The following is a 24532-nucleotide window of genomic DNA, read 5'->3' on the forward strand; positions in this document are numbered from 1 at the left end:
CGGAAAGGAAGGAAAGGAGCGCTTGATAAACGGCGCCGCAACGATAACGACGGCGCGCAAAATTTCTATCCGCGATGAGACCCACGCATAAGATTGAATGGTGTCCCGTCGTCTTTATATTTCGACAGAAATTCCGTATCCTGCTTTAAACCAAGATACATTTTCTGCGATCCTATCTCGCTCAGTCACCGTGAGAAACGCCCAGTATTAAGGGCGGTAATGGCTCCAAGTTTGCAATGTTGAGATCGTAGGATATTTAATTTTTTGGTGGATCACAAAATCTTACACGCGCGCGCTATAGTGGAAAGTTCTTAGAGCGCAATGAAAATTCGTCAAGGCGGAGGAACTTGTGATACTTATAAAAACCGGAGTTTACGAGGAAAGAATTCTAATTTCATTTTTATGTCTGTTTTGTACCAGTTTCACGTTAATTATTCCCAAAATTACTCGTGGTAAAATAGCGACAAATAAATTCTTGAGAAGATAAGTCGGTTGGATAAAGTCTTTTAAGTGCAGCTAATAAGCGCCGAGAAAGAGTTTTATGGAGAGAACGAAAATCTTTATAAATTTATGATCGCTGACAACTTTTCGATGCACGATAATTTGTACACCCCGAAATAACACAATTAATTATTTTTTTAAATACAATATATGCTAATCTATAGTACAAACAAAATGAAAAAATAAAATCTTTTATATATATAGTTAATATTGTGATGCCGAGTTGCTACTATTTTTTTTAATTAAAAATTTAGTTACTTAGTATTATAGATGTCAGTGTCAGCATATTTTATTCAGATCTATAAACAAACCAACTAATTTATGAACAGTGCCCATTGTTTACGTGCAAACAATGAATTTTCAGCTCGATAAAATCTATACAGAGCCGCAGGAGATTTGGCATAAACTGAATTGTCGCGGGGGCATAGGATATATAAGGGAAACGCAAAGCAGAGACGAGAATATTGCTGTAGGAAAATCGATGTTCGTACAATTGCTAACAAAATTATTAGTTTTATTAGTTTAAATGAATTTCTCAATCACGTTGACGATTTACATATGTTACGAGAGAGGAAACAGTTGAGTTTGATTATTAAGTTTAATTAATATTTGAATATTAGCAATTAAAAGCTAAATAATTATAACTGAATAAGTTTTGCGACGATTGCTTTACCTTATACTTTATGTTTCGTTTTATGAATTAACGTGTAGAGGCAATCCAAATTCTTGTAACTGAGCAAAAAAATCATACATCGTGACGAAATCTCCTTGGGCGAAACCCCCTTTGGACGCAAAAAGCAATTAGCCACGAACGTTTTACACGAAGCGGTATTTTTCAGCTAAGCCATTTGCGCCTAGCAAGACAATTAAAAGTTTAAACGGACGGATCGTTTAAACTCAATTACATAATCATGCTGTTATATTCATCGCATTTGTTGTTAAAATATACATCGATTGTAACATCGTACTCGTCACTGCCAAATGTCAGATGTCTGTTATTATTTCTTTGAATGATGCTGAGTTGATTTTTTAATGACATAACGGTAGTTGAATATTAATGAATTTAACGCTGTCAATTATCGCTGTTACTGTTTTTATTATTATCGATTGTTATATTAAGTTACTATATTCTCTGTCTTTTTGCAATGGATCATGTCATTTACTTTTTGTTGTTGCAAGTAACAGAGGCACAGACATCGCGTGTACAGTTCGTCAAACGTAATTGCTTTAGACAATTGAACGACATAAAAAGAAGTGGAATTCAATCGGAGCTGAAAAATATCTATACTCGAAGCGGAACGCACAACGTCATAAATCGAAGCAACTTTATCTGCCATTAGATGCGCAAAAGGGGCAATCTCGTAAATAACAATGAGAAAAAGGTACCTATTTTTCTATGTCACGCGAAATTTACGTAATGAAACGAGAGCTACGATCAATTTAAATAAAACATCTATAATTTTTCATGTGTTTACTTTGCTAGTTTTCAGTATCAATACTACTAAACATTTTGATACACTTTTTCTTGCAAATAGTGTTATGAATACATATATTAATACATACTCAACGATCCGATCAGAACTTGAATAAATCACGGATATATATCGCGAAACGTTTGGTTAATTAATTTTATAATTAAAATATATTATACGTAGACAACGTATAATCAATCTTTCTATGTCGATACTTGCACAACACGTAAATGGATTATCCTGCATGCAATTAATAAATGCCTTGCGTTAATTTAACGTATGTGAATATTTAACATCAAACAGCGGAAATTAATATATAAAGTTACGCCGCTGTTTATAGCGACGGATTAATACTTCTTGATTTGTACGTAAAAGTGGATGTATTGCAATAAATCATTTCGGATTGTGGTTAATATACAGAATTTGATTCATATGCAGATAAATACTTCAGATTTTGCATAAATGAACGGTTTTAAACAATCACTGAGAAATCATTAGTTTAAACTTTATAGTTTAACCCAGGGTTTTTTTATTATTGAGAATCTTTTATAATGAAAATTGCAATTTCTTATTGAAAAATTATTTATTGAAGATATATATATATATATATATATACATATATATGCAATGTGGATTATTGAAAAAGGGGATTATTGAAAAATTTTTGCAGGTCACAAAAAAAATATATATATATACATATATACTTTGCATTTTCTTTGCTACTTTTCTACTTTGGGTACTATAGCTGAATTAAAGCCGATCGATATCAAGGTTGTCCACATCTACCGTACAAGTCGCAAGGTCGGAAAAAGCACTTCGCTTGCAGTAAATCAATTTGATATATATACATCGGATACGCCCGGCTGAAACACCGTAACAGCAGATGAATCTTGATGTTTTAAAACAGATTCGCACATTGTCTGCATAGTAATTTAAATCTAAGTGACGTAGTCTAAAATAACGTATTGCCTTAATCGAAATATCCTTTAAAGACTCTCGATCCTTTAAAGACACTCGAAGGCAATATTGTTATACGTATCTCTAATCAATAATCCATCGTTTTGTTTCACAATCTTTTGCTATCTTTCGCGCAATTTGGAAATCTTATCTTCTCAGAATTTCTTAACCTTTTCAATGAGAAACTATAAACTCAAAGTTTCTACATCAGCACGACATTTTCTGAATAATCCAGTAGACTCTATATCATTTATTATTCATAATTATACTTTATAATTATGCAGAGTTAAAGAAAAATCGTGTTTAAAGAATATAAAACTCTTTTTGTTGACTATAATAACAGAACGTGTAAAAACCTGTTGAGTCAACGACACATATCGCAATTAATTAAATTTTTTAACATGCAAGAAGCATGTATCTTTGCACAAAAATAAAACTTACTATATTTCTTGATTTTTTTCTTCTTTATAAATAAATCAACTTACAATTACTTACTTAATATGTTAGAAATTAATATCTAATAACATTTATTTTAGAATATTATATATAGACTATTTGATGGTAAAAGGTTCGAAAAATTTCACTGTTCCTTTTAGGTTGTCAATAAAGAAATCACAGCTTTTAAAGGTAATACCATTAACTCATTGGAAAACTTGGGTTGATACTTTGTAAAAGGACTATCTTATTTCCGACAGCAATTTAACCTTTTTTAAAATGCACGTGAATTCTAAAAGCATAGCGTGAAGGGGTAAGCCGAAGTCGATTATAAGGTAATACGAAAAAAGAGGTGGATTGAAGACGCTCTTCCGTGAGCGCGTGCACGCGCGCGCGCGCGTGTGTGTGTGTGTGATTTTTATCTCTCAATATAAACCGTCTTTAGAATTCCAAGGATATATATGCGCGCAGATAGGAAATCTTTTTTAGCGCACTTCCTCTTCCTTCCTGCTGTTCGAATGATAAATTTTTTGTCGGTAACGGGAAAGAGGATTAAGCTGCTCGTTTTGCATAGATAATGAGACACTCTGTCCCATTATTTTTAAACTAAAATGTGAACTAATTATAGCATTAGTGTTCTTCATTTACGGAATAATTTTGTATTATGTTACATTAAAATTACGACATTGTATTTTATTTGATTATTTTTGAACTACGCGCAAACAAGTAAATATTGAAGAATATCGTAAACTTTCAATACTTTTAGAGAAATAATTAAATTTTAATTATCATATATAATATCTATACATATCACACATACGAAATATAAACGTATATGTATATGTAATGAGTGAGTTTGCTGCCCGTGATTTATGTTAATTTACAGTATATTTAGTAAACAGTATTTTTTTCCGATAACTAATTGGTTGTAAACTGTGTTAACAATTTGCTATTGACTGTCATATAAATTTAAAGGCGTACCGGGGATGCAGCTGCATAAAGCACATGTTTCCTAAAGACAGATTAAATAATGGCTGTCTGATAGTAGCGATATTAAATCTGGTTTTACACTATTGAATGGTCAAGTTAACTTCAAGCGTTAATTCAAAATGCAAATTAAAGTGGTTTTTCTATTGTTCCGACTCTCATGTAAAATGTATGACAAGTTCTGCAAGAAACAACAGTACTTGTAGCCAATTTTAGATAATCGAATAATTTATCGGCAAGCTTTCTAATTTACATATCGCATAATGTCATAATATAATTATAATTATATACGCATAAATAACCTGAAATAGGTAATGAGAGAAAAGGGATGATGACAGGAATTAATTAAATGTATTAACTAAACGTGCGTATCTCATCACACGTATTCAATTTATAACATCGATTTTAGGAATTATGTATATTTTTATGCAGCGCGTAAAGAAACAAATGTGATATAAAATTATATAAGTTACAAAATATGTGATTTTCTTGATTCATTGCACGGCGAAAAAACCTAATCTTGTCAATCAGAAGCATTTTCAAGAACGGTAAAACAGATAGAAAATATAATGAATAAGAGCAGAGGTTCTTTGTACAATTTTGCGTCTCGAGAGTTTCGATTATGAGATTACTGAACTTAGAGTTTATATCACAAGAAAAGAAATTTCAGCTAATGCAATCGAACTAAACCTGTCATGAAGTAAAGAGAATTTTCATAAACAGTAACGACCTCGGAACGACAACTGTTCGTGAAACACGATCGCAAAACCGTAATGCATTATGCATAATGTCCCGAGAGGTCTTATTACTCGCATCACGCATCAGACACCATGCCGAACTTTTTGAAACTCATAAAAAGCCGCGGAAGTAACACGAGAGCTATCTCTCACATGTCTTGTTAATTAATTTATTCAATAACTTTATTTCCGTCTTGTTCTCGCGGAACTTTTCGTCACAAGAACAAAATTAGATATCATTAAAGCGACAAATGCACGCGATGTCTCGTATATGGTACGTGATGTAGTTTTCGGGTTTTTGCTTCGTGAAACCGGCCTCTGATTAATACTCGTGTTGGAGTAAATCCCTTATGGATCGATAAGACACGAGATCAAATAGCCCATATGGGGCAATATCGCGTTCCCTGAGCTTACAAGACCTCATCATGCTCGTTTATGTATAACCCAGTTTACCACAAGCTTTTCAGTAAAAATTATTAATCCAAAAGAGAGAGAGAGAGAGAGAGAGAGAAGTAAAAAGAAAGAGAGAGAAAGAGAGAAAGAGAGTTGACGATCGGTATAGGGAAAAATTGAGGGAATCCTTCGATATTAAATTCCACTGAGAAATTTTCAATTAAAGTTTTTATTAATTTTCAGAGTTCAGCATTTATTCTTTTCCGTGAGAAAAAAATAATTGAAAAATCCTTTCCACGATTGCTTGACTTATCGAACGTACATATTATACATATCTTGACGAGTGATATGACAAAGGACAGTAAATTTTTTTAAAATTTACTTTATATTCTGTTAAATATTACGTTCCGTGATATATCCCCGGCAAACGCACGATGCGAAAACCCTTTTGCAGTTTGTAACCAATTTTCTAGTGACAACCTTTGATAATGTGGCGGTCAGCCGTCCGCCACAAGCGTGCGTTAAGTAACACGGAGGACGCGCGGCACGAGCGACAGCATAAGCTCGCGCGGCGAGATAGTTCAACGCGCGCCCGCTACGTGGCGCATCGTCGGCAAATTCTCTCGTAAGGAAGGTTCGACACCGATCCCTATATAAAGGGATCTACTCAGCGAACATCAGGAAAAAATGTAGTAAAAGAGAGAATTCGGCGGATTGATGCATTTGCGAAAAACAAGTTCATCATTTCTAGCGCTAGAAAAGATCAATTTGTTCTTCGCAAATGCATCAATCCGTCGAATTCTCTCTTTTACTACATTTTTTCCTGATGTTCGCTAAGTAGATCCATTTATATAGGGATCGGTGTCGAGAGAATTTTCCGACGATGCGCCCTTCCTTACGAGAGAATTTTCCGACGATGCGCCACGTAGCGGGCGCGCGTTGAACTATCTCGCCGCGCGAGCCCATGCTGTCGTGCCGCGCACCTGTGGCGGGCGGCTGACCGCCACAGACAACATCGAGCATATAACGGTTGACAAACCAACTTGGACTAAAAATTAGATAAAAGCATGCAAACAAATATAATTTGTAGATATCTCTGTATTTGATAGTTGCGCAACAAAAGAAAGCTATATTATATGTATATATTTTATAATTAATTTTGCTTTGATTTGCTTTACGCCTAGCGTTAAATATTTACTTGTCAGACCAAATTTAATGAGGGAATAAAATATGTTCAAATATAATTAAAAGAATTAAATTAGGATTAACTTAGCATTAATTAAGGATTAACTTAAATTAGCATTAATGAAACGTTTATAATATTACTCCGCATCCATTATGCGCTTTACATTGTTAGCTTTTTATTAAGTAAAAGTTGTAGCTTGTTCTTTGATTTAAAATCCATTCGGAAGTGCGGAAACTTTTTCCATACCTAGAAATCAACTCGCACAAGCAATAAAATGAAACACTTCTTTAGCGTCGTCGTCGTAAGAAAAGTTGGAGAACTGAAGGACATGTCTAATAATAAAATCAGGAGAGAGCGAAGAAGAATGCTTGATCAAAAAATAATCCAGACTGCAGAATTGTGTTGAAAAAAGTTTATTAAACATCTCTGCACAGTGTCTATCTGTAAAGTCGATCAAATCTTATTTTATTTCGTAACACATTTCGCAAGAAGAACTTTCGAATGTTTCTTAAATATTTCAGAGGAATGTAGAACGTCGTGGGGTTTATTTTATTACTTACAATGTAATCTGCATTTTTGGGCGAATAATTATTTTATAATGCTGCTGAGCTGCGACGTTTATCTTATGTAATTATATAATTTACGCAGTATTCTTTATTCTCTTATATGTAATGTAACGAGCGCACGCGGTAGCTTTGTAAAGAAACGTACTTATAAGATACGATAAATCTTTCTAAATCCTTTTGATAAGTAAATAACATATGTTACAGTTAAAACATTATATAAAATTGATTTAAAAATGTATCGAAGCAAACACAGTTATTCGATGAATGCATCGTTTAAAAATTTGTCTCTTATCTCTAATACATTCCTTACCATTTCGTAAATTTAACGAAATCTGATATTTAGATAACGAAATATTTTTTACTATACAATATTTTGTTAATATATTTTAAAACGTACGTTGAAGCATAATAGCGATAAATTTAATAGAAGTGAAGTACATTTTAGAACGCTACGATTCATGGAATCAATACAATATGGATTTGCACGAGAAACGCCTGCATTACAGGAACAATAAACAGTAATGCATTGAAGTATCATCATATAAATATGAGAGAGCAGCGAGTACAGCTTTGATGCGTCATGCGACCAAGTAATGTGGTCGTATACTTCATGCTATCATTTAAGGGTTATTCTCTGACAGATCCATGAATCGTATGCAACAGGTGTATCAAAGATATGCACGATGAAAGATATGGGAACTACATATCATGCGGCATATTTCTATATGAATTACGTTGAGTAATGCACCTTATCAAAAATTCTTGAACGCCACGCGCCAAAGCATTTCTCGGAATGCAAAATTATGCCGTTTTCGCCGGGAAACCCATGGAAATTGAATTAAACGTCGTCTATGCTGGAATTGCAATAAATGTAAAATATCTAGTAATCTGGTTACGCGCGAACATGAAATATAAAATCATCTCTCGAAATTGGCGTAAGTAACATAAATGAGCAAGCGTTAAGCAGAAATGGCATAACTGTGTTTGTGCTTTCGCGCATAAAACTGTGTTTACTGGATAAATATATATTTTACGGCTCCGAGTTTAAGAGCTCGCCTGCGAAAGTGCCCAAAGCGTTTTGTTATTTTTTTTTTAATGCAAACGTATAAGACATACATTATCTCGTAAAATTAGCTTAATTATTAATTTTCTGAAAACGGCATTTTTTTACGATATCGCGAATATTTGTAGCGTTATCGTATTATCATCATACTTAAGGGATAAGATAAGAAAAAATTGCGATGCAAAAATACAATTTTAAATATATTTGCGTCTATCACTTTGGAATAGATTATCGTTGTTACGGATATATATATATTGATTCATTATAATTAACGATCTACTGACAAGTAATAATTTGAACGATTTTACAAGTTTGCTAAGGTATATATAACACATTTGATAAATTAATTTTTTTTTTACACGTATAGAATTATTAACATGTCTGTAAGACGAATTTCTTTATTCATTATTCATCGATTAATGTGTACAAAAATGCTAATTTTTTAAATTGTTAGCCGCACGGAACGATTCAATTCGACGCAGAATATAAAAATAACTTTCGACGCGAATTCGAAAAGACGCAACGCGTTTTTTTTTTCTTAATACAGATGCGTTCTGATTTTTATGAACTAACTGAAACTATTAAAAAATGAGATCTGAAGTTTCTGTTAGGCCAAACATACATACGTCACAGAACATTGGGAATCACGTCAACGTTTCACTTCAGTCAACCGTAAAGGAAGTTGAGATTGTCCACGCAGGAAGATCTCGATGAGCAATGAGACGGGCCGGCATGCGCGGGTTCCTTGCCGTCTGCGCGACAAGCGATCCTGTCGACGGGTGGCCGCCAGGATATTTTCAGAAAAAAGTCCTCCTTCTCGCGGGGTTGGAACAGAGATACATTCGGTCGCGCCGCCACGTCGCATAATCCGCACGACTTACACTAGACGCGATCTTCCTCCTCCAGCAACCGCACCACCTCTGAAATAATATTTCTTTATCGTGAAGAGACGAATGCTGCCCGGATTTTGCGGATATCCAAATAATCCGAGATAATTATTCGTTTACTCGCGCTCAGATATATATTTGGATAATCCAACTCTTAACGGATTTATTTCGCGCGATAAGCTCGCGGATTTATGCGAGCGATAATTTGGGACATATATCAAACGATAAGAAATATTCTGCATTTTTTTACTCTTTATCGATATACGATGAAGATATATATTTGTAAGATTTTTATTTGCCAGAATTCGTAAATTCGTAAATCTGCATAGATTTGATTTTAGAAATTAAGATTCACACTTGGATCTTTTTTTATAATCGCATAATAATTATTTCAGATAATTCGGATTTTAAATTATCCGGATTTTTACAGCTTTAATGGAAACCACTCGTGAAAGTAAATACTATTTCTCCACACACACATACACATACACTTTTATACGAGTTAATATTTTACACAAATAAAATAAAGATTATGGCGAAATGCATACTAGGTGGATTTTCGAGAATGAGAATGGGACAATGCATTTATTCATCGACAGAGAGAGAAAGAGAGATAGAGAATCATGTGGTATTATCTCCACGAAGTTTCGAATAGAAGTGTCTCGGGATAAGCAGTGCTTATAGTTTCCATGAAATTCAATCATCACTGTCCATTACATCACGTACAATCCGCTTAAGTGACATATCAACTATCACGACAGTTATATATGATAATATTCGAACTTATGTGGCTGCATCTAAATTCGTAGTTATTAAAAATTACTACCAGATTCTTTTATTGTCAGCAAAGACTTTTTCATTTTTTTAGTAACGCCACGTTAATTCACGATTCTAAGTTGCCAAATCTATTCACCATTAGATATAGTCATGCAATATTTCAAAAGCCAAATTTCTCGTCACACTCTTCTATAGAAACATTTGTTAAGTACGAACAATCGATCGTAAAGCATCACAAATGTTAGTTAAATTTTGTATGTCACGCTACTTTTCTCACTTTAATTTATATTTTGCAACATAAAAATCTAAATTCCAAAAATTAATTATTAATTCAGTACGTCAATTTAAAATATCAGCTTTATAGAAATACTATGTATATTTAAATACTGCTTTTACATTTTTGTATTATTCATGAACAATCTGTTAAAGTAGTATTAAGTATTAAGTAGTATTAAATGTTGCATTTTTTATTTTATTGCCCACTTTACTATCTGAGAACATTTTCGCACGAGGTAGATACAATAAGTAAGCAGACGAGTAGGAATTAGAGCAAGACTAATTGCTCATTCAGAAGTTTAGGAAAACGTATGGTATATATGTACATGGTTAATGTAAACCGGTATCGTGGAAATTACATCGCGGGAACTCTAACGTATGCCACAGAGGAACCAGCGGATGTCCGCGGCGGACCATTATCGATCACGCGTTTGTACTTTAGTAATAGGGAGCTATTAATCAGGCTAAACGAAAGGAAAACGTCTGCTTTATACATATTTTTGTTCAGGCATGAATAAAATTTAACCGATATTAATTTAAAATAAGTAAGAAATCTTCTAAAATATCACATAGTAAAATGAGAAAATCTTGAATATTACGACATCGCGTAATACTATGATAATTTGATGTAGGTAATCCTGGCTGTTATATACATGGTATCGTGTAATATCATGCTATCATAATGGAATCTTGCACATTTGGGTTAGTGTTGCAACCGGGTCTGGGAATATAATATGACGATAATAAAATGATCAATTTTGCAGGGCGACGATACCTGATCTGGCGACGAGAGACGCTTTGCCTAGATACACTGTCGAGTCGTTTACACTTAACTCGCTGTTATTGCCAACTTGCCCGGCATGCCCGGTGGTCGCCATTGCGATGTCGCTGTGTCTGCAACCTACCCTAAAATAAAACGCACGCGAACGTTTGTACTGGATGTTAATTTATGCGACTTTTCCCATAAATTTTACAATTGAGTTAATAAATTCTCCCCTTTCGTCGAAAGGCTTTTAAAAATATTTCGCAGCAAAGTTGGTAAAGCGTTAAGACTTTAATGCGCATACTTTTGTATTTCATAATTTTAAGTCCGTTCTCTATATATTTAGGTGCATTTTGCAGAACAAACTTCGCCACTTTACGATTTTTGTCTAAGAAAGCGGAGCGAAGCGCGTTAGCAAGTTTGGGGCTTAAGGCGAAAATTGCTGTTACGTAATTGCAAGTCTTTCTATCCGGTCGCGGGTACTTCTCGACGTATCTTTCATGAAATTAATCCCGCGCGCCGTCAGCCAACTGAGTACAACTCGTAAAGAGGACAGATTTGCACAGCAAAGCTTCGCCTTACGTTGTGATAACTCCTTTAAATTGCTGTAACCGAGTGAACATGTACGCACACGTTTTCATCTAGATATTCTAGATTTTACCTCCAACAGCGGTGACATTCGAAGAGGCCGAGGAACGCCTGGCGAAATTTTCTGTTCATGAAACAGTACGTGATGGGATTGCAGCAGCTCGAGACGTAGGCTAGCAGCTGCACCAGGCTAATGCCGGTGCTACCGACGACCGAGTACACCAGTTCGGGCGCGAACAGGTACCACGTATTGATCACGTGCAACGGCGCCCAGCACACGAAAAACTCGAGGACTATCACGAAGAGCATTCTGATCACCTGCAACACACCAGCGGTAGCCGCGCTTTAATGGACGCGCGACAAGTATACAGTCACTTGTCTCGGGTATAAATGTTGTTTCTGACCGGGATACATGCTGGGAAGATAAGCGTGACACTGTCTCGGGGTGTATTCCGGTATTACCGCGATTGTCGGTTCCCTCAAGCAAGCAAGCATGGCATGACCAACGTCCATGTGTGTGCGCGCGCGGTACGCGGGATTAAATCGTCTTACGTGCAACTGTATGGAAACTATTAGGGTCGTATTTGCAAAGTAGGAATATATGATTGTTTGGCAGCGAGCCGCGCACCAAGTGGATAATAAAAGGTTAATACAGCCACGAAGCGCTGATAAACATCACGGCGGCCTGGCGTGCACCGCTAGGCAACGCGTTTTTTCCGACGCCTGCTCCAGATCCCACGATTTCCTAGAAACGAGAAACGCCGCCGAACGCTATGAGGGAACTTACAATGCGCGCTTTATATGCATGCGAAGGCGCACACGTGATCCTGCATTAAATTTTCGATACGGAAATGGGTGTTCGCTCCCTGCCCCCTGCCGGGAATGCAATCCAATTCGATAAATCAGCCTCCCGTGCATACCTTCTTCTTCGCCTCGATGCTCTTCCCCATGTAATTACTGCGTATCACGTGTTGCCTGGTGAGCGGACAGGGTAAGTCTTGTTGATCCTCGTTCGCGATATCCTTCGCGTCTCGCCTTAAGCAGCCACTTCCGTTCGCTCGTATCTGAATCCGGGATGCCTGGGACAAATCTGTACTGTGACACTTGCCGGTAAGCACCCTGGAGACGACCGTCCGTGGTAACCGCACCTTCTTTTTTGGAAAGGAAGGAAGAGAAACGCGATGTCTCGGTTAACCGTTACACGTGCTGCCGGCGAATATTCTCGAGACGACAGACAATTTAATTCGCCATTCTAATTGCGCAAATTTATCTTGACGTCTAGCCGCGGGCCGTTTTATTGGCTCGTGAAATCTCAATTAGTCGAGGGAAGTTAATGCACACTGATCACCCCCGTAAATTACAGTCGAACCGCGGTCTTGTTGTGTATTAATAAAGTGGTAATGAAAGTAATAGCATTCAGTATTAATTTCGAGAATAATTACAATATTATTAATACAAATATGTTTTTATATATTTATTAAATGTCACGCATTTTAACTATATTAAGCTTTGCAATAAAAAAAATATATAATATAATTAAATAATGTTAATTGTATAATATGTTGAATTTGAAGTATTTATTAAAATATTTATGTGTTATATAAAAAATAGTAAAAAGATAATTTTATCAATGTTTTTCGATTCTACAATTTATCACTTAGACTTCTGGGTTTTATACAAGTCCAATGTTACGACTGCAGAGTTAAGAGAGAGTAATATTATAGATTAAATAATTTAAACAATTAATGCATTCGACTTTTGGTTTCCTCGGTTTGCATAACATAGATCTCGATAATCTGAATTCCTATTTCAAGGTGATGTTTGCTCAGTATTTCCTCACCCTAGATGGTACACCTTGAGAAGCGCCTTGGAAGTGCCTCGAGGAAGACGAAAAGCCCCGCCGCGATCTCGAAGTCGGGCCGCAAGAATCAAATACCATCGTCGTTCTTGCATCTCGATCATTATTGTTGTTGTAATTTGAACCCCGAAACGTTGCGTTAGATTCCGTTCTTCCGACTGTAATTCATAATGTTTATAACCTTCGTGCTTAATACAGACTGTCTGAAAAAGAATGTATATGCATATTTCGTATCATTTAATTTTAATATCCAAGAGAGTATATATATTTTTTATTTACTCAATATATTGACAGAAAACAAAATGCGCGTAATTCATAAATTTGTTATTCAACCAGCTATTAGCAAATGGATATCAATAAATTAACGTTACTGTAACGTTACGTAATTTTGTTGATGTGTAAACTCTTGTAAACTCCGCCCAATAGATTTTGCAGCAAAATCAGCGTAAATAAAATGAGACTGACGTAGCAGCAGCTTTAGGAAATATTTTTCCAAGGCGTTCGTGATGCTGACGCAGCAGGATTCGACGCGAAAATTGGTACTGTCACATCTACGTCCCGTATATCGAAGCGACACTTCACTTACGTCTTCTGGTACACGTCGATGACTGTCGTATCTCGAGCTTCAGACCGCGCCAAAGTTTTATCGCTATCAGCGAGTAAGCCAGACTCATGAGCAGCAACGGTATCAGGAGCAGCGTACCGTCCAGGAAGAGATTGTACGCCCTTTCGGTGCCGACGCTTGGCCAATTCTCGCGACACTTATGCCTTCCTAAAATTGTCGCGTAGTGCGAAAAAGTTTGTCAACCGTATATGCTCGCCCGTAAAACGCGTGGAATCCTGTTATAACCAGGAAGGAAGAGATCGTATTGCCGCTTCTAAATTTCCATCTTTTACATTTTCCCGGTGGAGAACGACCAGGCGGTAGTTAAATAGGGAAAGATCTAATCCCGCGTATTTCTTCACTAAAAAAAATGTATTAATCTTAAGAAATATTTAGTCCGATACGTTCAACTAAATATTTTAGTTACTTAACTAAACATTAGTTGAATTAATTAATTCTTGATTAAAGAAACTAAATAAATTGTTGAAATAATTAATATTTAGTTAACTAACTGAAATGTTTAGTTGAACGCGTATCGAACTAAATATTTCTTGGGATTAACAATTTTTTTCTCAGTGTTTTCACGCGGAAAGCTCGGATGTAGCCGTTAATTAAAATTAGATGTTTGCTTCTTCTCAATTTGTAAACTTTATTAACAAATAAAAAATTACGTGATTTTTTTTTACCGTGATAAAGTTATACGCGAGATTTATACTCATCGAAACATTAATAATGTAAGTCTTGTTATATCCAATATAACCCTTTTATATATATATATATATATATATATATATATATATATATATACACTTAATCGGTAATATGTCGATGTTGTTGTGCAACTGACTTTTATTGCTTCAATATCGAGTTGAGTAAATTACATATGGTATCGATCATATTGATATTGTTAGGCAATTGACTTTCAATATCTCAATATCAAGTTCGAGAAACATCAAAGCAAGCGTGATTACTGATTAGTATTCCAAGCATTTCACAGTGTATTGTAAATATCGACATTGCTGCCTTCATAACCATGGTTATATACGTATTCTATTACGTATTCGGTTAATTAAATTGTGTTAAAAAGTAATAATAATAAGCGGGCTTTATATTGATTGGATTTCTTACTTTCAAAGAGCAATATTCTATAATTCAATATTAGATTTCTGCGTAATAAATAAATTTTGAATAGTGACCAATATTAAATAAATATGATCAATCAATATGTAATATAAAACAAATTGCTAGTATTAATAACTTATTGTTCGTTATTTTATTTTAAATACTGAATTGAAAACGTTTCTTGTTCTAATCGAAAAGAATGTACTATAACAGAATTTTATCCTGTAAACGGCCTAATTTCTTTTAGAATATTTTAGAATAGATGTTTAATATTGCTGAAAATTCAATATGCCAGTAGGTGGATATTATGTATATGCATAAGCTACCTATACTGGTGAATGAAATTCTCAGAGGAAGGGTGGATGTCGGAATATTGAATTGAGATGAAAATGTCAGCACGGCGTAAAAACTCCGGTTTCAATCTGGCAAACGATTGTAACAAATAAAAATGCAACAAATATTGCAAATGCGACATTAAAATACATTTATTCGAATTACTTCAATTGGTTGATAGCTATTCGCGAATAATAATTAATATGAAAAACAGATCAGGAAAATAAATTAATATAATCTTCAGTTCCCGACTTGTCAATTACAAAACGTGAAATTATTTAGTTGCTCATTATTTATTTGACAGTTGTTTGCTTATCAGTATTTATTTTAAAATACGGGGCAATATTTATAATGTCAACATTCTCTTACCTCCGCTTAAGCTCTTTAATTGGGACACGACGAGGATCGGCGCGTTCCATGTGAGACTGAGAGTCCACACAACAGCAATCATTTTGTAAGCGTGAAACTGTGTTTGCCATCGTCTAGATTTTAATGGCCGGCAAATTGCAAAGTAGCGCTCGAGCGAAATGGCAACCAGCGTCCAGACACCCACCGACACTGATACAGCTGGAAAAAGTGTATCACATTTAAATCGCATCGCGTTCCATCGCGCAAATTTATCGTCTGCTTTTGTAGATACAGAACTTTTATATTTTTAGCATTGCCGTTTTTTTGTAAAACTTGATAGTCCGTCTATCTCGGGCAGCAAAAAATTAATACGGCTTTGCGTGATATAAAGTATTGACAGCCCCCGATCGATTTGTAATATACACTTTGATTCATACCGTTCAGCTTGAAATTAAAAATACATCGATTTTAATGGTCTTGGAATATATATAGGAAAGAAAAAGAAATATATTTTCCATTTCCTTTCGATGTAGGACACCGTCGAACTAACTGCAGTGAGAACACATTCAATCGTTAGCAAAAAATATCAATTTTCGATGATGGAAAGGAGTACGACATTCAATAATAGAACCGGTGGATTGGAGCTAACTATCTGGCCCAGCGGTGTACGTTGCAAAAAATGAACGCACGTGACATGCACTCCTGCAGAGGAGCGCTTTTACTACAGTCCACTTTCTTTTCGCCTATCGGTCATACAAGAGCCGCGAATGGAGAAGTTTCGACTTAAAAATGTTACCAAACAATTTCCACAACGTACAGCGTACACAGATGGAGGAAAAGAGAAACTTTATGAAAAACGTTCTCGGTGACCTCGAATCCAATTACGAAATTCTTTCGCGGCCGCGACCTACTTAATATTTTATGTCAAGGTTATTAACAGGAAATATCCTTATCGGGATGGGAATACGGGAATTTTATCGAATATCCTTCACCTGATTGGAAAATGCATTATTCATTTATCGTAATTTAGTCCGATTGTTACGCAACGTCACGAAAGTGGGTAGCACTATTGTGTAAAAGAATAAAATCGAAAATACTAAATATTAAATTGAAATTTAACCGCTTACAATCATACAGAGTGCTCTATTTCTGGCGCATTACTTTTTTTAACAGATTCTTTGGTGAATTTGGAATTAGCTTATTCTTAGCAGAAATATCGAAGAAAGTTATCTTCTATCATAACTTTCCAACTTTTTATAAGTTAGTGTAAATACATTTCAAAGTTAAATCAAAATTTTATATAGAATTAAAGAATTAAGTATACAGTTTTGTTATTTGCTTTATTTCGCTTTTTGAAATGTAGTTCGTGAAAGCCTTTCTTTTTTTTGTGGTATACACATTTGACATTTTCGCTAAATAAATATATTAAATAAATGTTAAATAAATATTTTCTCTAAATTATTATTTCAAATAAATATAATCAATGTAAAATAAATATTTAATAAACGTTAAATAAATATTATTTTTACAATAAATTGTACAATGTATAATTAATAAAAAATAAATATTTAAAAAACATTTAAAAAACATTGTCTGCTGCTTGGGATGATCACAATCTACCCACGTTGTCATTATTTTTAATTTTAAAAATGCGCAATTTACCACGTTGTAATTACTTTTAATTTCAAGAATCGTATCGACTTTCAAGAAAGTACAAATTATCTCCCTTGATATAAAAATTTTCCATTCGATCGACACAGTCGATTGTACACGGTTTTATTCAATTGGGAATTATTCATTCAATCACTTGAATAATTGTGATTCTCATTCAAGCATTTCCCGTTACTACGTCTTTAATTATGACATTTTTAATTACTTGGAACTTTATGAAAAATTATTTCCTACTTTTTACACTGTCAAATTAGGAAAAAATTTTACTATGTCTTATGAAAAGGTAGATAAACAGAGGCGTGATTATATTGTGAGGTAATTTGCCTTAATTATGCCAAAAAAATTAATTATGCACTTTGAAAGAACAGAGGATGTAAGGAATTTGTCCGGAAAATAATTTGCATAGCAGAGTAGCGACAGTCGAAAAGTTAACGAAATTAACTCGTAGTACTCGTTTACCCTTTGGGTTAATTGTTCTTTCAAAAAGGAACCTCCCTTTATGGATTATCTACTTTAAATAGAAGTAGAACTAGTATTTTTGTTACTTTAAAAGATTAAGAACATAAATCTTCGATCGTGGATATTAACTGTTTCTTGAGCATTACTCAATGTATCGTTTATTTTATTACTTAAATTAAAATTTTATTGCATTTAGACGTTGTAATTAATAGTTACACGGTTTTTGCTTTAAAATTTTTTAGACTATCCTTTGTATCTCGCACAAAGTTATCTATAGAGTCGCTAATTTTGTTTATATATCACAAGAAGCTAAAAATTCTTCATCATTTTTGTCTTTATTGATATAAATTGCGGGAAAATGTACGCTACGTGAGATCGACGAAGAACATACTGGCTGGCTAAATCGAGAAAGACGTGGTCCTTTTGAGCATCACTCCAGAGTACCGATATGTCCCATAAATTTCCGCTGCTCTTCCTGAATATACTTTACCATAAGCTTTCATACAGCAAGATGAGCGAAAAGTGCATCTATTCATCCTAGTACGCTTGTGACCTTTGCCACTGGTTCCGTTCACGTCATACCTCCGTTTCCAAGCCGGAAAGAAAACGCAGCGCGACAAAGTTATCTTAAATTATAATTTTCTTTTTTTGTTAGAATAACATCGCCGCAGAACACGTGCTGCTACTTTCATCGCCGCAACGGGGCACACAGTGATAGAAATTACGGCACTTGTTATACCTTTTTACAGAACGTCGTAATAAATATTGCAATAACATTGCAATGCATTGTGAAACATGCGGTAATGCCTATTGTTTCAGCCAAGCCGATCACGTTCTTACAAAAATTTGCATAAAGATGTCTGGATTTCGTGTTACCGACGCATATTAATCGACATTATTAATGTACGAATTAATACGGCCGTGGCACGGAGCTCGTTCATTACGTGAAAATAGTACACGTATATGGAAATCCTTCACGAACGGTTTCGTTATACGTAAGCCTTCTGTACTTATATTACTTTATTCGTAAAAGGTCGCCGTTAAAACCGAGCTCTGTTTTATACGAGTGAGAAGCGGGACGTTACGAATTCGGGTCGTTCCGAGACTGGGCCACCGCCGGTATAATCCGCGACAATGGAGGGTAAATAACGATTACATCCTATACGCTTACGCCGTGATAATAAAAATGTCTTGAGAAAAGGAACGTCTACAAACACGACGAAAAACGTTCATGTAATTTCAATTTCAAGCAGGTTTTCGTTGAAAAGAAAATTATCCTACATATGCGTGTGTCTGTGTGGCCTCGAAAATCCACGATTTTCATGCTTTGTGAACAATCCATTGAAAAAAGTAGAAAATCCGCGGGAACAAAATTCCGTGATAAAATAGTGATATATACGAAATTTTTTTTATACTTTTGATTCTTTCTTTTATTCGCCCAATACGTTCGCGTTGTACCTAACACCTAACGCTTAAGTTAGCATTACCTACATGTACGAAAAGTTACGATTTGCAATATACAGTTTTACAACTGCGATAGTATCGTATATGATTTCAAAATCCCGTGTACACCAAAAGATCAGAGCGGAGCGATATAAAAAGCAAGCGGCAGTTAAAAAATATTGACGAAATTCAAACAAACAATACTGGACATTTCATCGGACATTTCATTCGTTTATCCCACGTCTGACTCCATTTGCATATATCGGCGGATCAAGAGCGTAAAAGCGTAAGACTTAATAGCGCGTTATATGCACTTGAAGAAGTATCCCCGAGATACTCACGAGCGCAATAAAAGTTCGAAGTACGCACGATCGTTTTTCTTTATCGGGGAACATTCAAGGCGCGATTTTTATGAGAACGATCATCGGTGGTGTGTTTAAATTCCGCGAACGCGAACGCGCGACTGTTATAATATGCGTACGCCGGAATGGTCTCTTTTGGGGCGATATTCTCCCCGCAACGGGAATTCGACTTCGAGTCCACCGGCGCGCATTAGTTATTCTCGTGGAACAGGATAATTCCACAATATCCTGTTGCCAGGCTCTTTAATACGCAGGAGTAATATTCAACGAGATTTACTAATCCGGTATCTGGTAATACAGAATAATATATAGATAAGAAATATAAATCTTTGTCTCTCTCAAAATATATATACGAGATGGGACTGCTAAGATTTAATGAATTTCGAGGATATTTTGTATATGTCAAATTCCTCTCGTTATTATGTAAATAAATTAAATTATATGCATTATGCAGACACTAATTGAGAATAGTGTATTATTATAATCAACCGATATGTGGAAATATTTAAATATTTAAATAATCGATACATATATCGCGCGTTTATTTATTATTATATTAGTTTCAAATATACAATACTCCGGAGAGTGAACTATGTGTGAAATAAACCAATATCTTAATGCCTGTCTTTTATAAAAAAAAATTGCTACTGCTGAGATTTGTACAGGTACATCAACGTTCATGTTTTTACAAATAAAAACATTTCTTGAAAGCAAGAAAACTATTTATAAATTACAATATTTATTATGTGTTTTTTGATAAATTGCTATTAGTAATTAGTTACCTCATAGGTAAATTATATTATCACACAACAGAGAATCTAGAAATTATTATAGATATGTATTTACTATTATGCGTTATATAGTAACCTAGAAAATTAGCATTAGATCACTGCAGTTACTCGTGCATTCATCGCGCAATGGTAATTTGCTGTTCGCTTAGCAAATATATCACGCGTGACAGGAACAAGCTCTTTCAGTATCGCGTTGGTAGCAGATTGATCGTCACATCAGAGATCTATCCAGTGGCTTGAGCGCGCCATTTATGTTCTACAATATTAAATAGATTTAAATCACATATACACACACATTAAGCGTGCGCATTTAAGAATAAATTATATTTACGTAAATAACGCGTATAATTTATATATAATAATATTTATTATTCATTATACTTATATAATTTATTTAATAAATAACGAATAACGAATAACTTATATGGGCGTAAATAATTTAATTGTCTCTGATTTTACTAGACTAGAACTCAATTTTTCAAGAAATTCATTAGTAGGTACCCCATGCGCCATTATTCGGAAATGTCATTAGGCGTCGTCGAGAGTAACAAAGCACGGTGGACGCTTTCAAGAATATTTCTCTAATGGTGTCGCATTTTAGCATTCCCCTAACATTACCCTCTTTTCCTTTTGATATGCGATCTTAAAATTGCATATAGTAGAAGCGATTTCCGTAAGAGCTTTGGCTAACCATTTGGCGAACCACGCGTACCTTGACAACTGACTTATCAAAGTACCATGTATCTATGTACATTGCCATACTTTCAGGCGGAAATTCAATGTCGATGAAGATTTATGTCTCTGAGAACGTCGAGGAACGACGAATTTAGATCACGATGGATATTGAAGCGAAAGAGACAAATGATGAATGTAATAATAAATGTTTGCAATCTCTTAATCTATATAAAACACAATTCCTATTTACATAGAAATTACATAGAAGTCTTTACGTATTATGCGTAGCGTACATGTATGTAATTTAATATCAGAAAAATAAATTTTATTATATGCTGGGCAATTTATAAAATCACGACCTTCTTGCGTCGCTGAATTTCTTTTTGTGAAATAAGGGGCTTTTTAAAAATTAAATTTATTTAGTGAAAAATAAAACTTGGACAAAGAGAAATTAGATTCACTTACCAAACGTATTTAATTTTACAAGTAAATGACAAATCGGTGAGTTCTACCGCGTGATCATCTGAGCAATTGCGCTTCTTAATTAAATACCGAAGAGTCTCGAGAAACTTTCGAAGATATAAAACAGAAATTACGCGCGGTGTAAAATGTACAGTCTTAACCTGCACTTGATATCACTATCAATGTTTCTCTCCCTCCGATAGAAACAGAAAGGAAGAGAAAGGTGCAAACAAATTACAGAAGCGAATCTTCCGATTTTTCTCGCGCGGTCACCTCCGCGAATTAAACCAAACCAATTACCAAAGAAAACGAGCTATCCGCGGAAAACTAAATCGAAAATTAAATTGGGATACACAGGGATACACAAGTTTATCTGTTTTGTGGCAGGTGTATTCAATTTCATCCATGATAACGGCGTGATGCTCGCACGATCGATACAATCATCGCCACAGATTGAGACCATCTCGAACAACGAGTAGTCCATTCCGCGTGTTAATTTACACGAGCGCAGAAATTAACTTAAATTTGCTGGCCATTTACTCTAACGCATTTACTTTATCTTTATTTTTTATTTTATGATTTTTATTTATACATAATATACATGGTATATGAAATCCATCTAATATTTCTTTATAAAGTTTTTGTAAGTACAATTAAACGCGATAAATATGACACAAAAACATAATTGTATTTTTAATAAAAAGTAGATTAGTTAGATTATTGATTTACTGACGTATTATATTCTATAAAATGTACATTTTTCTATATGAGAAAATGCTCGTAATTACACCAGAATCGCTACATTTATGCTAATATTTATGCATAATAAAGTTATGAATTTGACAAAATTAACTAGACTTCACGTACATAAATGCGACTAAAAATTCCGGAAATGCTAACATGAAAGTTAATAAGATTTTTATTGATAACCAAGCATTTATGTATATATGCATACATATGTATTTTGTTTATCAATAAAAATGAAATTTATATTTGCGAAATTTATAAATGTATAAATTTGCGAAAAATTAAATATGATAAAACAGAAAATTTATTTGGCAATATTAATTTATTGTGCTGTTTAATTTTTTGTAATATTTATCAAAATACTCTTCTTTTAAAAATTTTTTGAAAAGAAACAAATACTGGAAAATATGTCATAGTAGCTGTTATAGCTGAATTTTCGATAACGAATATGAGATAAATCTTGGATAAACAATTATCCGCTTGTCAAGTAAATTAACAGATTAGCAATTTAGTGCTTTTCACCATTAAATTAACAAAATAGCGATTTAATACATTTCTTAGAGCAGAAATCTTTGACTTTTACTTTAACAGGTTGTTGGAGAGAGAACAGCCGTTGACAAGATTTTAAGTTACTAATTAAAAACAATTATCTTCATTTACTTCGTAATCCTTTACTTAATACATTGTATTTTAGCTTTTCTTATAGAATAAGCGATAAATAACATTTTTCTGATTTCCACGACGTTGTATACGCACGGGGATTCACGAAAATTTCTTTTATCCTTATTACAATGATAGGATGATGGGGCAAAATTTTTACGTCCATTTCCAATAATATCCAATTTTTATGTTATCCCAAAAACGCTGAGCCAATGCTTACCTTGAAAATACGGTATCAGCTTGCACATCATGAGACCGAAAACGAAATTCTTGAGAATCTGACCCAGGAGAGTGAAGGGCATGCAGAACACACCGAGCAGAAGATCCGATACAGCCTGAAACAGGTTGGGCAGTAATATTGTTAATTACCGTTTCTAGTTCGCGAAAAATAAGAATCATTGACGATATAGAAATATCGTTGCACAAACTACCTAAAGAGTAAACGGACAGTTGCGCTTGCAGAATGATCAAAACACAGCCAGTAATTTATCGGAAAATTTATTTCTCTGGCTTTTATTTTGACGAAGCACAAGAGCCACTGTACAAGACGTTTAAACATCTTAGACCAAAGTATCGTGGAAATAAATGACCTTATCGTTTCTTCATTCGTGCACTCTCCCGACTAGTAGTGAGGCTACAAATAAAAATGGTTTCGAGTTCAGGTCGATCGATCATCAGTAAACAACAAGAAAGTGGCTTTCAGCGACACGGTGAATTGGACGCTGGAAATTTTTTATTTTGCTTGTAGATCCGAAGAGTTCGAGAGTTGTTTGTATATTTTTAAATAATTGTTATATATTACGTATATATGCACTTTTTTATTTATATTATGTTTATCGTACACGAAAATCGATGTAACACATAACGCGATAAATAATTTTTGTTCTCCAAATTAAATTTTTTCTGTCTCGTAATAAGACGGACTAGTTTTAATTAAACTGAAGTTTTTTCTGATAGCCTTTCCTAATTCTTATTTTTCTTTTATTCGACGTTAACTGGTGTAATTTTAACAATGCGGAGGTTTTTCTACTGGACTACTTTGTATCTGGACATGTAATAGCTTGTAAAAAAGAATTAAAATAGAAAGATAAATACAAAGATATCTCTAAAAGTAAATAGATAAAGAGAGGAGACGAAGACAGAGAAGTAAAACAAAACTATTGTGTAAACCAATGTGTAAACGAGTACTGTAATAGCTGTATACTCAAGCAACTCTGTTATTACGCAATTGTGACTTTAAATTACATTAGGAAGCTCAGCTTTCACTCCGAGCGGTACTTGTCAAGTTATGTTTTTGACGTGTTTGTGTTTGAGCTAAATACCGTGTGAAATTGTTAATATATAAAAATTAAAAATTGATATTTTTATAAAAATATAGTATGTACAATTCAAAAGAAAACAATAACACG

At 34.3% G+C, this 24532-nt stretch overlaps 1 protein-coding gene across 7 annotated transcripts in view; it reads right to left on the reverse strand.

The window, feature by feature from the left end:
- Positions 1-7065: 7065 nt before the first annotated feature.
- Positions 7066-24532, reverse strand: part of LOC139811413 (cholecystokinin receptor type A) — a 36948-nt gene continuing 19481 nt past the window's right edge. For 5 of the 7 annotated variants that reach the window (XM_071775708.1, XM_071775710.1, XM_071775707.1 and 2 more), the window contains 8 exons: positions 23344-23458; positions 15875-16072; positions 14033-14218; positions 13429-13604; positions 12509-12739; positions 11662-11906; positions 11013-11143; positions 7066-9217 (listed from right to left, as the gene is read on the reverse strand). In XM_071775708.1, the coding sequence (XP_071631809.1) occupies positions 9180-9217; positions 11013-11143; positions 11662-11906; positions 12509-12739; positions 13429-13604; positions 14033-14218; positions 15875-16072; positions 23344-23458 (1320 nt within the window). In that variant the 3' untranslated portion in view covers positions 7066-9179. The remainder of the gene's footprint in view (positions 9218-11012; positions 11144-11661; positions 11907-12508; positions 12740-13428; positions 13605-14032; positions 14219-15874; positions 16073-23343; positions 23459-24532) is intronic. The other 2 variants (XM_071775712.1, XM_071775711.1) reach the window with 2 other exon arrangements.

Source organism: Temnothorax longispinosus, chromosome 4 (genome assembly GCF_030848805.1).
Source record: "Temnothorax longispinosus isolate EJ_2023e chromosome 4, Tlon_JGU_v1, whole genome shotgun sequence".
In the NCBI taxonomy this organism is placed as follows: Eukaryota; Metazoa; Arthropoda; class Insecta; order Hymenoptera; family Formicidae; genus Temnothorax; species Temnothorax longispinosus.